We start from the raw sequence: 17,195 nt of genomic DNA, 5'->3' as shown, positions 1-17,195 counted from the left end.
GTCCCTAAAAATTACTCATATTTGAGATACAGTAGACAGTGGAATAACCTCTGAAAAAGACTGAGGACCCAGCAGAAACAACAGTATCAGGAACACATTAATCAGGGGAAGAGGATGAACCCCTTGTTTGCCTTGTATTAGAAGCGGAAAAAAAAATAAGAGATATTGCCATATCTATCCTTAAAAAAAAAAAAAAAAAAAAACAGACCATAGAAACTGAGGTCCAGCTATGGATTTACTGTATCGCAAAATAAGGTAAAGGTGTGTGAAAGGGAAGTTTGTCAGAGAAGACAAGACAAAATGACACAATTATTCCAACTCGGAGCTGATGTACTCCAATGTATGCGTTTGCCTCCAATCACTGTAAATATGAATATTTTAGAGGTTAATATGAAGATCAAATGTGTAATGCATTTGCTGAAAAGATTAATACCTTTCATTAAAAATGAGAGTGTACTGTTGGCTCGGCATTTGCATTTAGATCGAGTAAGTAATAAGTGCATTGACTGCTTAAGACACATCTCTAAAATGGAAAATAAAAATATAGAGGGTAGTGGCCATCTGCAGAAGTGGACCAGCATTTTCTATTTCCTACCATGCTCTCTTCAGAGAAATTAAGTCCTATCAACAAGAACACTATGATTTACTTATCACAGAAGAGCCAGTTGAATACTGTAAACAACATTTATGCACTCATTCATTCTCTCATGCAAGCAACATATTGGTGAATACGTATCAGTGGACTGCTGTTGACTTGAAAAACTGCTAGCCAACGTACAGTCATTCATCAATGCATAGGCAGGAATGGGTATTTGCCAATTGTTAAACAGTGCTTTTGTTTGCTTTTGTTAAAAGCTCGAGGCATCCAGGCAAGCAGGAGGCTTAGCAAACGATTCCGTGATTGCAAGCCATCTGCATAAACATCAGCTAGTCTAACTCCAGGTTTCTGGTGGTTCACAGCAGAAAGCTATCAGCTCTGTGATTTCAGGTAATAAGGAGAGCGAGAGGTATACATGACATAAGCGATGGTAGTTTGATGCACCAACACTGCTTCAAAAGCATTCAAGATCTAGAAGACGCTAGTGCGGCTTAAGAGGGTCACGGAGAGTCAGCCTCTCTGGAGATCGCCCGACCTTTTATTCCACTGAAATCAGCCCAGAGTTTCTCATGTGTGTGAACTGGTTTTCCTGAGAAGCGATGTTTAAAGGCATTTGCAAAAGCATACAGTCCAGCATATAGTAGACATCTCAAATCATCGTTTAACTCCAAATTCCAGATTAAGCACAGCAGTTCCTAATAAAAGCAAAAGCACACTATTCCTCAAACTCTGAGGAGTAAAGTAATTCAGTCACCAACTATGGTGGTAGTTTTCTAATAGTACTATAGTCATACTATATAGTCATATATAGTCACTGTATAGTCATACTCTACAAATCAAAGAGCTATTTTCTTACAGAGTCAGGGTCTGTAACTGGCAAAACAGCACTGTAGATAAGCAGAAAAACTGATTATTATTTCATCAAGAAAGTTGAAAAAGAGTTGATTCTACAGGAGCACAAGTGTTTTCTCCTATGCAAATGAGGTGTATTATTTTTCTTTCACTGCAGGCAAGTGTCACTTTGCAATGGTCTCTCCATCCCTGAAAAACAAAACTCAGGACATTTCCTTAAGATTCCTTTTTTTTTTTTTTTTCTTTTTTTTTTAATCTGCTGTGCTCGACTTCGGGTCATTTAGACCATACGCTTTGGTGGAGAGCATCCTTCTCCTGTGAATCTATGAATCAAAATGTATTCTCCAGAGGATATCTGGAGGTATAATTTGCCCCCTCACACTCTTCAATCTTTCCTGCTGACATATTCAAGGATGCTTAACTCCCACATGAAAAAATGCACATTAATCTTCAAAAATATGTCCTAACCTGCCTTCTCAAAATGAAAATGGATGTTCTTCGATAAATTATCTAAGTTTTGCTGCAAACCCTGAGGCGCATGCACTTCTGTAAACAATGTTGAATCTGAAAAATTTATAAATAAAAATACAGATCGATTCAGGCCAGACAAATCCTGCAAGGTGCTGAGCCTTTCTCTGGAGGCCTGAAGCACTCCCAGCTCTTATCAACAGATGGCACCAGGCATCAGCAGCTTGTTGGATGTAACCTGGCGGATCACCCAACATGCCTTCTTCTGCATACAGGAGGGAATGACTTTTTCGCTTAACACTTTTGTAGGTGATACTACACTGTGGAAAGAGTGCCAAGGCAAACACTTTCACCCATCCATGCTAAATCAAACACCCAGACTTGTCAAAAAAAAAGAAAAAAAAAAAGTCCAGTTACTGCGGAAGTTATGGAAACCCTGATTCACGGAAACTGGATGCCGCTGTAAGATCTTAAGACACGATATCTCGCCACTCTACAAAATTTTGATACTGTGTCACGTTTGACATATCTTCCGAACAATCAAAATAACTGCTCCTGCTGGGGGATCTGAAAGCAGGAAGGCAACCCAGAGAAAAGACCTCAACCCCCTTCATATTTCTAGATACGTATTTCTAGTATAGAAAGAAGACAGTCCTAAAGAGAGTGCAACTAATTCAGGGTTTGTATTCCTTCTCGCTGACACACAGAACCACTCTGCAATCACACATGGGGGAGAGGTCGCTTGACACCACTTGGAGCCTTCTCATCTCCATACTCTCTGTATTTATAAATAGAGAACATATGTTTTTATATATATTTATGATATAAACAAAGAGTACATATATATCTATGTATGCATAGAAAGAGACCTAATATCTGCAAGTCAAAGAAAAAAAACATTTGATTTTTTATCTCCTTAAAATTAACCTAAGTGTTTACTTTCGCAAGCTGAGATTCTCCCACATATATTGAATCAGATATCTAAGCTATCTAGATGACCAAATTTTGTTTTACTTTAGGCTGAATACCTAGGTTTTGATTCATTGCACTGAAACAAGAAATTCCAAGACTATATTATGGTAACCACTCTCAAAACATAAAAGTCTGGAAAAATAATACAGATCATAGTGTATGTTCAAAAACTTCCAGATACATTGCATCTCCACACTCAGTATCTCCCACCGGACAATACCCCCGTTTTCTTGTTCCCTCTGATACATGAACATGAAAAAAATGATACTTAAAAAACAGCAATTTACATCCTGTTGATGTAACTGAAGCGAAACAGAAGGCTTCCCAAAAGCATCAGCATCTAGCAATGATTAAAATTATTAATAGAGATGGAAAACAAGAATAACTTTTATCAGCATTTTATCTCACTGTAAAACAGTTTATATCATCCTCTAGTGCATACACATGAGTAACGATAAATAGCTTTTTCCCCTCTCCATGTCCATTCTAAAGAAATTTTAATCTCAAATTCAGCTACTCAATTGTTGTCCAGGGCTAATCAATACACCTACCAGGAATAACTAAGAAAATTCACTTTTGACTGGCACTCAAACAGGTTTTACGATTCAAATAAAAAATAATATAGCTATTGAAAGATGGAAAAGCAAGAGGCGCTGGTATGGTACAGAGAGGGTGCAAGCAGGACTCCATCCTGGCCACCAGTTTCCCAGCATGCCCAGAGTCACTTCTCCAGGCCTGGTGACACGCATATCTTCTCACCCCACGCCAACGCAGCAGCTGGGCAGACCTTCCCTCCACAAGGTGTTACTTTTTCTCTCCCTACCTGAGGCAGAGATGATCCTTCTGCAACAATTCGATTTCATGAGCTGGTGAAACATCTAGAGATAGTTACAGTATTGGGATTACGTTGCTACCCTGAATTATTTGGAATAGGATTATTAGGCTACTTGCTCCTAAAAGCTATTATTATGATTAAAAACAGCTGTTACACATCTTTTCTTGTGAATGACTAACTCCAGGGGTCGAAGCGAAGGAGGCATGAATACCAGCTGCTGCACGAGATATACGCAAGCAGGAAGGGGGAAAAGAGGCTGAACCCGCTAAGACAACAGAGGTCATGGCACAACACAGAGCAACTTGTGCAGAAATAGAAAACTTACACTTTTTCTCCAAGCCTTTCACCTGAAAAGTCAATATTAGACCAAAATTTTACTGCAGATAATGCTTTTTAGTGTTAAGATTTTACACAGCCTTATATTCTGGCTCATAAAACACTCAGCATTTGCAGCAAGAACAAAAATTACTTTGTAGTTTCAACGAGACTGCAGTTTGCCATGCCACCTTCAAAGTAAAGGTATTGAATCAACTATTATTAAAAATCATCGGGAATTCAGATCTTGCTTTCAGGATATACTACCCAGCAATAATACCTGTTCGATTGAGGCTAGATTTCTTGCATGGGGACAGCATCACTATTTCATGAATCACCAGTGACCTTTGGAAGATACTAGGAAAAGCAGGCATGTTCATTCCCTTCCATTGATTTTTCAATTTTGTGTAAATTGGTTTAATCTGGGGAATGGTTACCTATTAGGAATAAAAATACCTAAACTGACTTTAGAAAATAGCATAAAGCTTTTGAACTTAAACAATGAAGTTAGAAAAGAAACTTGGGGCATAAAGACAGTGATTTTATATATCTTCATTTGGGCACGATTCTCTGCCCACACAGAGAAGAATGAAAGAATTGGAATCATTCTGAATTTAAAAGACAGATCTACAAGCCAAGAACATAGTTTTACTGGAGTGTATGTTTTACCTATTGAATATCTGTTGTTGGAAAAGCTTGTACAAAAATTGAAGTCACATAAAATGGGAAGTGGCATGGGCATCACTTACACCTGGTCAAAATGAAAAATAGGTGCTGAATATTGAATATATTGCTGAGTCCTATATCTAACATTTAAAAAAGCTCAGTAAATCATCACAGGTACTTAAAACGAAACAACAGTTATCGGTGAAAAGTTGAGATCTTTGGATTTGCCTGAAGGAGCCTGCAAGTAAAACTCTGTCATCACCAGGCACCTAAGAGAGTACTTGGGGTATGTGACCAAGGGAACTGCTGATTTACAGATTTACTGTTTAGAGCATCATTATATCAACGTATATATAATCATTCCACTAATTCCATACAACAAAAAAGAAAATTCTAGGGAAGCATTTAAAAGACCGAACTATGACCAGCGCAAACTCATGGCAGGCTGTACACACAATTATTTTTTTTTGTTCGTTTCCAAACAGTTAATTGATAACTATAGGTCAAATTCCATTTATTCCTAGGATCTTTACCCTCAGCACCCAACACCAGATGTCTTATCCAGAACGTTGAACAACCAGATCACAACAGACAACTTCTTATACCAAAATAAAAGATAGTGCTATGTAAAGATTTGACAAAATTTAACATCTAAACCGCTGTTCCCAAGGCACACTGAACCTGTCTTCGCATCCCAGGTGATGATTATAAGCACAAATGTCAAGCTGTCAGGCTGATGATCGGAAAGCGTTCACTTACCTCACGATCCAACAGTACCGGTGACACCACTGTGACAATGTCCCCCTTCTCTGGATCGATATAGAACATGTTTGGAGACGGTTTGGTAGGCGTCTGTTTAAGTATATTATAGCGCAGAAGAGCGTTGTCTGTGCTAGAGTCGTCAGCATCAAATGCTGTCATCCGCATCACGGTAGTTCCTGCAGGAAAGGTGGAAAGACAACAGAATGCAATTAGGGAGGACACGTAAAATTATTCTGCTTTCACACGTGAGAATCAACGTGGGTATAAAACATAATTATCTCAGTGAGACCACTAAGTAACTTCACTCCGTAGTTAATCTGTAATTTCGTTTGTCTTATTTTTACTTGCTACTGAGCCAACAACAGAAGATGCGTTTCTAGTCCACAGCAGACAAATGACTCCAACACAAGTTCCACGTATTTGTTACCATCTACATTAATCGCATTTCACTAAATGAACTACAGGCGTATCTTCCGCACTTTGACTTCTACTGGCAGAAAGTCGACAGGATAGCCAAGTTGAAGGCGCTAAAGTAAGACAAAGGTCTCTATTTTCACCTTAAAGTTTCAGAATAGTTTGAGCACAGTTTCAGAATCGGTTGGACATTATAAATCTTCTGTCAATAAGACAAATTCAATCACGACTAAGCCCTACTTTATTCTAGTTTCAATCTGATTGAATTAATGATCTTACTCTATATCAGCCTCAATACAAAAAGACTCCATCGCTAGGCTAGCCTTGCAGTGAGGAAGTTGTTTCTAAGATGAAAATTCTAGAGCAAAGAGACATGCTATAGGGTGAACACTCTGTGCACAGCATCTTAAATGATGTGCAGAGAAAAAAGACTCCCATCCTCTTCCACATCACATCAACAGGGAGGACCGAGGTGCTGCTAATTCTCCTGTTCGCTGGTGCAGCACATACTCCTGCATCGTCTCCCTCAGACATCTTCCCTATGCCAGCCTCTGGCGTGCCTATAAAATTATACCATAGCATTTTTCATTCCATTTGTACAGTATAGTGGGAACCCAAGAAAAGAAGTGTTCAGACACCTGGGCTCAGCCCTGGGATATTCACTCTTAGATCACTACAGTTTCTTAATCAGTTCATTTATAGGTGTAAACGTAGGCATAGTTAGATTGTAAAATAATCTAACTAAACGTAGTAAAGTATTTCTGAGAACATTAACCTGAACAAACAATAAAATCCTGTCAAATAAGAAAAAAAGTCATGATCAAATCAACAAACTAATTAGCATGCTGAATCAAAGTAAAGCAGCAAATTAATGCAAAAGATATTAGCAAAACTTCTACAAATTCTAATTGGGAGTCCAAGAAGGTATCTCTTCTTTTGCCTAAAAATCCCAACAAAAATAATTCATCAAAGTCCATGAACGATGCAATTTGCATTTAAGTAGCTTAGTACTGAAACCATATTATTCAATGTGTGAACCACAATATCAGTCTATCATAATTTCTTCTGTTAGAGTTAAATTTTTATGTGGTAGCTAACCCTTTTTTTTTTTCCTCCATAGATGCTCAATAGGCAAGCATTACTTTAAAACATCACAATGAAATATATTTCAAATGCATTTCCATTTCACAACAGGTCTGCAAGACCGTACGATCTGCTCTCAGTGCCCATATAGCCTCCCACGGCAATATAACTACAAGGGATTAAAGCCTTCTTCTACAAAGCCAAAGCTGATATTACATTGACACTGTCCACAGAACAGAAATGGAGATCATTCATCTGCAATGATAAACAGTGAGTTTCTTTCAGAAGGTCTTCAAGCATAGATGACTTAGGAATGAAACAAAAATGGAATGCTGCTGAAAAGGCAAAAACAAAAACAACTTCATTTATTGGCTGGCATAACTGCCTGGCTCACTGTTAGACAAACACAACTGACTTGTTTAGATGTTTCCTCTTTTTATTTTCTTGCGTTACACTGCTCAGAGTACAAAGTATTGCCTCTTGTTCTAGTGACCTTGAATTTAAGCTCTCGGAGGTTTTGCTTCATTGCTACTTCAGGCAGAGTTACCCCCTTGAGAAATATAACGGAGATGTGACAGCATGTTGGTTTTACTCACCAGTGATTAAAGGTCAGACAGCTCAAAAAGCAGCTTACCACTGGATGCCATGCCATGTTTCCAATTTTACAAGACGATCCTAGCCCTGATATTTCACCTACTTTGTCTGAGACTTCTTCAGAAGAAAAATAGATGTTTTCTGCTTTGAAGAACGAAGATTCTCTTCGCAAGTACAGAGAACTTTAGACAGGCTGTGCTAATTTTTAGGTAGTCATTGTATTTGAGAAAGTTCATTTATTTGCGGTAGATAATGTGGGTCATGAAAATCTACAAAGCCATGTGATTCAGTGAAATAAATAAGAATTAAGGCAAATCTTCAAGGGATCTTAAAAAGTACTGAAATACTACTGAAATTCAATGGGATTTGGTACATAACTCTTCTGTGAAAACACAGTTTAGTGGATGCCACGGTCTTCAAGTACATCAAAATGTATTTTAAATGAATATAAATTCCTACCATTATTAATCTCTCAGATAAATTGATGCTCAACAGAGATTTAGAATCTGATAGAAATGTATATATACTCATGTCGGAATCCCATTTATACAGTGGTCCTAGAGAGGTCTACTGCAATATTTCTAGCAATAAGACTTTGGAAGGCACATACAGATTGTAAGATCTGATCTGGCATAAATCACCAGATCTCTAGTTACTCTGGCATAAAACCAGCTTGACATACAGCTGAATCGGACTCTGATTTGCCAGCGGTTCTTCAGCCTTTCTGGTCAGCGGATGTTATCTCGCTCTGCGCAATCATTCCTCCTGTGCAAACACGTGCAAAATACCAGCATCGCAGAAGAGCAGAATTTTACATTCGGATCGCATAGAGACGTTAGCTCCAGGAGGAAAGCTATCAGCAGTTAGATCCATTTGTTTCTGCCTTGCCTTTGACTAAGGGTTTGAGATGTTGGTACAAGGTTGTATCTGTAATCCGTTCACAAACATCAATATATTGAACTACAGCTCTTTAAACATTGCCTATATGCTTGCATTACTCAAACATCCAGAGGTGCTGCCAAATAACCCAGCTGAAAAGAAAAAAGAAACCTTTTGCTGAACTGAATGTGGGTGTCATGCCCGAGAGCAGCTTGTTTTCAGAAATACAGCTCCTCATGCTCTTGTGCTCACAAACAAGTTTGCAAACCAACCTGTGAGTTCAAAAGCACAGTGGTACCTAGTCTATATCCTAGACACAAACTTTTATTTGAAAAGGCTTTACAGCACAGACTCCAGTCCAAGAGAGTTTAATTCAAGATGCATACTTCCTCAGTATTACTCCTTCATCATAAAGTTTTATTCTTCATAAAAGATTCATTTCCCTATACCCATAAACTGACTACTTCTAATTCAGTGTCATTTTATAAATACTTCCATTCCTGGCATCAATCAAACGCAGCTGGCTTTCAAGCCACAAAACAACAGCTTGCTACATTATCATGTTAAACAATATATATTAACTTATCAAGCTGAGGAACAAATGTCTGCAAAATCAGCAACTTTATAGTTCTGCTGCTGATGTGCTGACGCTCACTTGAAGCAGTCTCTCACAGTAAAGGTATAGCTAAGCCTCAGCATATTTCAATATTCATGCTTTATTTGTCACACCTTCTGGGCAGTTCTGCTATTACCATAATCATTCAAACCTTCCGCTTACACCTCCTAGAGTTCCTCATCGATCAGATATGTATTTCACTAGCCAAGTCATTGCTCTAACGGCTGCAGCTATCAATCTGCTGATTGCTCGTTTGGCCTATAAGTTGGCTTGGAAATATTGGCGAATAACTCCCCTGGGGCACCGAGAAGTAAAGCACAGTGCTTGCACAGTTTGGTGGTGATTGGAGCAGATGGCTTCTTGGGAAAAGCTCTTTGGCATTTTGTTATTTACTTCTTAATAACCTTTCTATTTCTTTCTCTCTCTCTCTCTTTTTCTCTCTCTCTCTTTTTTTTTTTTTTTTTTTTTTTTTTTTTTTTTTTTTTTTTGGGGGGGGTTGTCAGGATTCCAAGAGAACCTCAGGAACAGTTCAGCTGATGGATGAGACTGATTACTACTAAAGGTCCCTCTTCCTTTTTTTAAAAAATTATTTTTATTTTTATGTTCAGCTGCCAGGTGAGCTGAGGACTTTGTGCCCGCCCCCTGCCACGATTCCCGCGCAAGCGGTGACTCTTCTACATCTCCTCTTCTCCCAGCTGGCCAAGTAGTAGGTTTTGTCACGTAAAATTGAACGTTATGCTGACACGCATTGTGCTCAGGTCCTTGTTTTTCTGAGAGTATTAGTGAGCAACACAAGCACTTCTATTTCTGTCTTACAATGTGACTCATTGAAGATTTTACCAAGGTGCTACTTTCAAAACTCTTATCTGGCAAAATGAACAGAGATTTTACCTTTTTCACACAGCTCAAATGAATCTCTTATGGTAACTTTTGCTACTGTTATGTTAAAGTGCAATTTATTGTTATTAAAAATAATGAATTTACAATAAACGATGGGACTACAGTGGAAATGAAGCCTATTTCTAGCTAGACTTCCTATGTGAACAAGTGTCTTTAGCACATAACCTTAAAAGAAGGCTCTGAGTTGGGATGTTAACACTAAAAATACTGTCCAATTTAAGGATTCAACAGTTTTAAGTTCACGAGAGCTGCAGTGCTCAAATTACTCAGACTAAAGTTTGCTCGCGTTGTTGACACTCAACATTAGATCTCAATTTTAAAATCTGATTTTCAGCTTCCTTATACCTATTTTCCCCATCTTCTAAGTAGTAAATACACAGTTTGTTTTCAAAATATCTTTTGGAGAAATTAACTAAAAGATTAAACAGATACTATCATCAACAAATCGTTGAGGTCCTTCATAGCTGATATGTGATCCTGGAATAATGTGCACAGAGACACAGGGCTGAACCTCCCCTTCAATGCGCAGTAGGCAGTTGGGTACGAAGCAGGCTGCTTCCAAGGCGTCTTCCAGAGGTCTGAGTGAACCAGCAAAACACTCCTTTGCGCCCAGGAAAACTGTGCATGTTGCGCTGTGATTTGAATTCTCACTGCTAAGTTCTCAACTAAATAGAGTTATATCTGGACTTCTGTTTAGCAGGTATGGAACAAGAGCAGAATAAATCATAACACAGGATCAGAATCTCTTTCCCATCGCAATTCACTTACACTGTGCTGACAAGGGAAGGGGTCTAAAAGTGGACATAAATTATACGTATTCCCCTCTCCAGGCTAGGTTACGTCGCTGAGATATTTTAAAAATGATTAGGCAAAATGAGAATTTCACCCATAGTGTCTTGCTGTTTAAGTCAGCTCTAAACTGATAAACAGTTCCATTATATCTAATATGGAAGTAAAACTGTATCTTTTCCTTAGCTGGCACAAGATCTTTAGTTTGTACTAATTTGAGTTTGTTATTGCACAGAACTAAACGACATAACTTCCTTCTGCAAGTCCCCACTGCACATTCAGTGTGTTTCATATCTGCCATCGTGCTATAGGAAGGGAGAGTCCATTTTCATCATTAATGGGACCAGGTTGCTGAGTTTTCTTCCCATATTCTTCACAATTTCAGAGAGCTCTATGTACCTCTGTACATTCAAAATCAGTTCTACAATAATACACTTTTAAGAAACAAGGCTATTTTTAACAGGAAAAAATATGACAAAGAATAGCAGGACACAGTAAGAAAAGAGGAGAAATCAAGAGTTACCAACATCTCTCAAGCACTTTTACATTACTTTACATTTATTGCTGTTAAAAAAAAAGCACAACAACAACAACTTTTCGAAAATGGAGCAAAGAAGGATACTCTCCTGACTACTGTATTCATCATAACTAATTACATGTTTGACTGTCATTTTTTATTTTAAAGACAACAAGCCCCAGGGAAGCAAAACAAATAGAAGAAGAAAGGTTTATTATGTCTCCAATCAAGTGCATTTGAATTGCAACTACAGTTATTAACTTATGCATGTTATTAAAAACTTAAAGGCCTTGATGAATAGAGGAGACATTTAGTAAGAATTAACGAGTTCAGTCTTTTAGCATATCTTAGATTTGTATATGGCAATAATTTCCTTCTCTACGGCACATTTTTGCATCATTTATTTAGATGTCTGGTAAATACAAGATATATATGTACTTTTAAAACTAGAGCTTAGATGGCACCCCTGATCAGCGCACAGCACATGCCAAGAAGCTGCAAGCAGTAGGAGCGGAGAGACGCACTGCAGAAATAACAGTTGCGGGATGAAAAAGATCAACTGCTGTTGACACGCAAAAGGAACTTGAGTGTTACTTAGAGATGAAGAACTACTAAGGAATACTACTATTTATAAAGAGGTAATGTGGCCAGAAGGCATATAAACAGAGGAAGAAATGGGACATTTCTTACTATTTCATCATAACATTCAATTAAGATGTATGGGCAGGGTCAACCTTTTGGAGTACCAGGATTCAAACTTTTTTCCTCGTGAGTAATGTAGCTGTTTTAGTAGAAGAAATTATCCACGGATGGGGTCAAGAATGAGTTAGATGCAATACTGTCCCCCTATAAACACTGTGAGTTAGAACACTATGTAGCTGAAAACAACGCTTTTAGGGATCAGCTGCTCCAGCAAGGCTGCGATACCTGCATTGGCAGTCGATAAACTTGCACTAGTTGAAGTTTCATGACATGGATGATACTCCAGTATATTCTGCTTTGTCTCTAGTACCATGAATACTTCTTTACTTAGGGAAAGATTGTTGGGTGAAAACATTGAAAATGGTTAGCCCAGTCTAGGATTCCCAAATCATGCTTATGTTAGCAGAATATAGCAATTATGAGGTTTTGTAACAACCTATATACACGTTAAACTTTCTTGTATGTAGACATAAGACATTGTGAAGCAAGGAGAGGATTATTTATCCTTCCACAATCATAACGCTAAGAGAGAATACCAAATACAAAATCCATAGTCCCTGATGCAGATAACTTACGTTATAAACACTACGCACTCTTTCCCAACAAAAATTGCATGTAGCTTATGTATTTGTCTGATAGACTACAGGGAGCATGAAATACGCAGTTCCATGAGGATTAAAACCAACAAAGTTTCATTTTCTATCAGGATTGTCCAAAGGCTCATCACTTGCATGGATAAGATGATGTCTAAGGAAGACTAAAGTCGGTCATTCCCTCAGCAAGGCCATTAACAGAGTCTTTCTCCTCTCTTATTTTCATGAGGCTTACATGAATTTAAGAGACCTCTTCAATGAACTTCTACCAGAAAATTTAGTGAAACTCAGTGATGAGATCAAAAGCTATGAGGGACTGGCTGGCACACAGACAGGCAGAAACACATTTAAAGTTAGCTTGTTCAGCTGGCTTTTTACTTTAATGTGCCAGTTTCTTTTCATTGTGCATCTATAGGCAAACTCAAAAATAAATTGTATTTTCCAGCAGTCAGTTTGTCAAGGAAAAGCAATAGGCTGGGTTTGCTCTACATCGACCGTATTGCTTACTGTACTCTCATCTGAACATATACAAGAACAGAAATAACAACAGAAATCTTGATGGGTGGTGACACAGCTATAAAAGACTCCTATGCACGAGGAACAGAGCTGGTCGGTGAAATATTCTGCTCTGTTTCAGAGTACCTGTTGAGCTTCTCGACCTTTAAAAAATAGTAGCTTTTCACGTTTTAAAATAAAGAGCGTTAATACTTTAACAAACAGAATTCCTAAGAGAGAAAGTGCCATGATGTTTTCCCAAAATAAGTTTACACTTTCTTAAATGTGGATTTAAATCTCCAGGTGAAAGGATAAAGGCAAACATGGACAGACAGGCGCAGTGACCGCTCTACTGCCATCAGAGGCTCTTTCCACCATGCAGCCCCTACCTACAGGTCTGCCTTCTGCTGAGCAGGTTTATTCATAACTAGGATTCTATCTTAATTCAGCATCAGGAGTAAAAATGGAGAATTTGCCTGTCTAGTTCCCTTTTGACCAGTAAAATCTATTAAAAAAATGCATGAATTACCTCTTGGATAACGACCACAAGCTATAAAAAGTCCCACCACTCTAACGTCCCAACTCTCAATTCGTAACAAACTTAAATGTCAGATAGCATAAATCATAAAGCAATAACAGATTCTCTTGAAGTAAATGGTTTAATGTAAATGATATGTATTGAACATCTCACAGCAGGTGAATATGACAGAACAGTGATTTATGAGCTAAAGAAAAGCTATCTAAAACACAAAGAGTAACAGTTAGCCCCAGACACTCTCAGAGAAAACACAGAGGACCAATTCTGTAATTTGGTCCTGCAATTTGCATAGTCTAAGAAGTCAATCATAAAATCACAGCAAATAAAGACCGGATGAGACCCTTAAAACATCACTAAATTCATCTCCCTGAAAACAACGCAAGACTATTGTTCAAAAAATACAGAATATCACCAGCTTCTTTTTTAAAAAACCTCAAGCAGAGGAAATTCCACAGTCCCAATGTAGCTTAGGACCACAACGACTACATTTGGCAAACATCTGCCAGAAAGTTAGCTCAGACCCCAAGCAGAGGTAGGTCTCAGCTAACACCGCCAGCTCACTGCCAGCCTGTCATTGCACCACGGGAGGCAGAGGATGCTGAGCCTTGCCCACCTTCTACACAATTATCAGAGGTAAAAATCTGCGACCCGACACCTCTTGCCTCTGACCTGCTCGTTCCTGCAGCCCTTTGATATGAACTGTTTGAGCACAAAAGTGCTGTCAGAGATGCTCACCACTCACAGGACTCACCATGTTGCTTGCCCACTTCTCATCCAAAATTGGAACTGCCTGCAATCATTCGAATTTGATTTCAGACGTACATAAGCTGTTTAAATGCAGATGCAAACTTTATAGTCTAGAACAGCTAAGCAGAGAGCTTACTAAAAATATATATTCTGCTAAACTTTCACTTATCTCTGTTTTATAATCCAAATATTTTCTTTAGCTTTTCTCTGCGTTTTCTTTAATAGTTTCCTATTCTTCTCGTCTTCCCTGTTTATCTGGGTGGTATAGTTCCAGCCAGAGCAACTTAAATTCCTAATAGACAGCAATTTTAAAGTAATATAAATATATAAAGCCTGCTGTAAATTTCATCTCCAGAAATACCCATGAGAAATTATCTTTTAAATGTGGTAGAAATTCCCCTAAGCCCCAAGACAGAAAATAAACCAGACAAAATTAGTTTAATGATTTAACTTTCTTCAAGAAAAGACAGTAATATGCAGTTCCTCCTAGCCTCTAAGAAGGGGAACATTCCTAATCAAGGTAAATGAAGAAAAGAAAATAGATGTCTCCAAGATTTCTTTTAGGTTAGCAAAATGGGACTGCCAGCTATTTGTATCCAGAACTGCTAGGAGGGAACTGGCCATCATTCACCTCAAAGCTACTTCCACCCTGTCCAATCAAGCAAACTTACTGTTCTCAATACTTACAAGAATTACAAGAAGAATGAGAATCAGGGTAACTGTGCAGACTGCTTTGTTTCTCTCCCTCACAAATGGAGAATAAATCTCATGAAAATGAAGGACAGCAGTGTCAAAACTAAGTGTTTGATAACTAATATATTAAAATGCAATAATATTTAACAAATTAAAAGACAATGTCAGTAAATAGTATGATGCATTAACAGTAACACTCAGTCTATGTTGCAAAGTACTGTAAAAGTACAGTTCCTGTGTAGCAGGCATAACAAGAAACTCAACCTACATTTTCTTGGATGTGCATGCTCTGCATTAGAATTTTGTTCAATATAGAGATATTCTTCTAAGGAGGGAAGGGAAGGTTTTTACAGATTTCAATAGCCCTGTGATCAAGGCCACACTTCAGAGACAGAAGACCCCATTGCTTCAACTACCTAGTTTTTAAAAAAAATTGAATGACTTCTTAAAACTTAACCAAAAACATGTCATTACATTATAGAAGTCACTTTAGATTATTCTTCTATGTTTACGTAAAGTAAACTGGCATCTTTCCTGATTAAAAGGTAATAATATTACCTTTTAATAAAATCTGCAGTGCAAGGTCAGTCTTCCTTGATTGGAAATGCTTTTTGAGACAGTGGGCCAGAATTTCTGTTGATATAAATCAACCCTGTAGCACTAAAGCAAAGATTTATGTTAGATGAGGCTATGGAATACAGGAGTGACCTTGATGGTCTGCATTTCATACACACAGTGTTACATTGCCTTTATTCCATTTTACATCTCTAATTTCTTACTGTAGTAGACATAAACAGAAAAGCAAAAGGATGATCGGTGCCTTTTCTACACCTCTTCTATTTTAGACCCTTTCCTTTCTTGCTAGCAATGACTTATGCAAGTATCAATTTTCTCGAACATACACAGGATAATGATGATATGCTATCATGCACTTCAGTTGTTGCACTCTAAAGAAGTCCTCAACTGCATTCTTTGCTTCTTTAATGTGAACTGGTTGGGCATTAATCTCTTACTACTAAATGGGAATATCTTTCTTATTGATAATCCCGTCAGTACGATTCTCCTGTCACTTACGTCAACCCAAAATTAATCCATACAAGCCAAGTTCACTTGCTTCAGTGAACGAAAGCAGAATCAGATCCCATAATGAAGAGGTAAATCAGCTTACATATTTTTGGCCCTGTGTGTAGGACCTTGAGTATGCACTTTTATTCTAATTTATCATTTCATCTTTGTATTGATTTCATAGTTGAGTTTTATCTATTTGATCTATGAAACATCCGAAACTTGTTATCTTAATCTCACTTATCTGAGAGGTAAGTGAGAGTTTCTGTCTTAATACAGGACCTGTTTTAGGTGGGGTTTGTTTTTCTCTGCCACCACTCCCACCACAAACCCAAACTATTGGAAAAATCTTTTGGTTGCTCTCCCTATGACTGCTCTATTTACTCAGACTCATCCTGTTCAGATAATATTTCATAAGGAGCTTCTTTCCTGCTAGATCCAGTAAATGAATGAGGCAACTAAATCCTGTTTCTATGTCCAGAGAATTTCATCAAGTCCATTGCACTTTTCTAGGTAAATATTATCAAAGCTGTAATTCCTGTTAAGACTACAAGCAGAAGGGGTATGTTCCATTGTAAGGTCTTGAACTGAGTACTGAATAAATCCTAACAGAGAATCTTAGGACATATCTTGGAAAGACATCCTTGTCTTTAAAAACAATGCATTCTTCTGAACTGTGCTCAGAAACTTACAGTAGAGGAGATAAGTTCCTGGTCAGGAAGGATAAAAACATCCAGCTCTTCTAGAAACCTCCAGTTTCATTAAATCGACTCCACCACACCAGCTCTTTCCCTAACAGCACTCTAGAACCATAGATGACAGAATATTTTTTTCAAGCCATTTGTCCATCCTAAGGTTGAAATTTGGAGATCTACATATCAGAATCTCTGCAGTCCTACTCAAAATCCCTTGGTTTTGGTTAAATTTTATTTTAAAGCCCCCTGGTTGCTGAATTTAATAAATAATTCAGAAGTTTAAAGAACATGCTGTATGATTTTAAAGCAAGTCTTTGAAACTACCTTATAAATCTCAGATTCAAATAGGTATCCACACATGCAACAAGAATATATATATATATAATATATATAGATAGATAGATAGA

At 37.8% G+C, this 17,195-nt stretch overlaps 1 protein-coding gene across 2 annotated transcripts in view; it reads right to left on the bottom strand.

Annotated features, from left to right (window-relative positions):
- The window catches only part of CDH13 (cadherin 13), a 480,777-nt gene that overhangs the window by 139,951 nt on the left and 323,631 nt on the right, over positions 1–17,195 (bottom strand). For both annotated transcript variants that reach the window (XM_062586341.1, XM_062586342.1), the window contains exon 7: positions 5,466–5,644. In XM_062586341.1, the coding sequence (XP_062442325.1) occupies positions 5,466–5,644 (179 nt within the window). The remainder of the gene's footprint in view (positions 1–5,465; positions 5,645–17,195) is intronic.

Source organism: Rhea pennata, chromosome 13, assembly GCF_028389875.1.
Source record: "Rhea pennata isolate bPtePen1 chromosome 13, bPtePen1.pri, whole genome shotgun sequence".
Taxonomy (NCBI): Eukaryota; Metazoa; Chordata; class Aves; order Rheiformes; family Rheidae; genus Rhea; species Rhea pennata.
The sequence above is the reverse complement of the archived record's forward strand: the minus strand, read 5'-3'. Positions and strand labels throughout refer to the sequence as shown.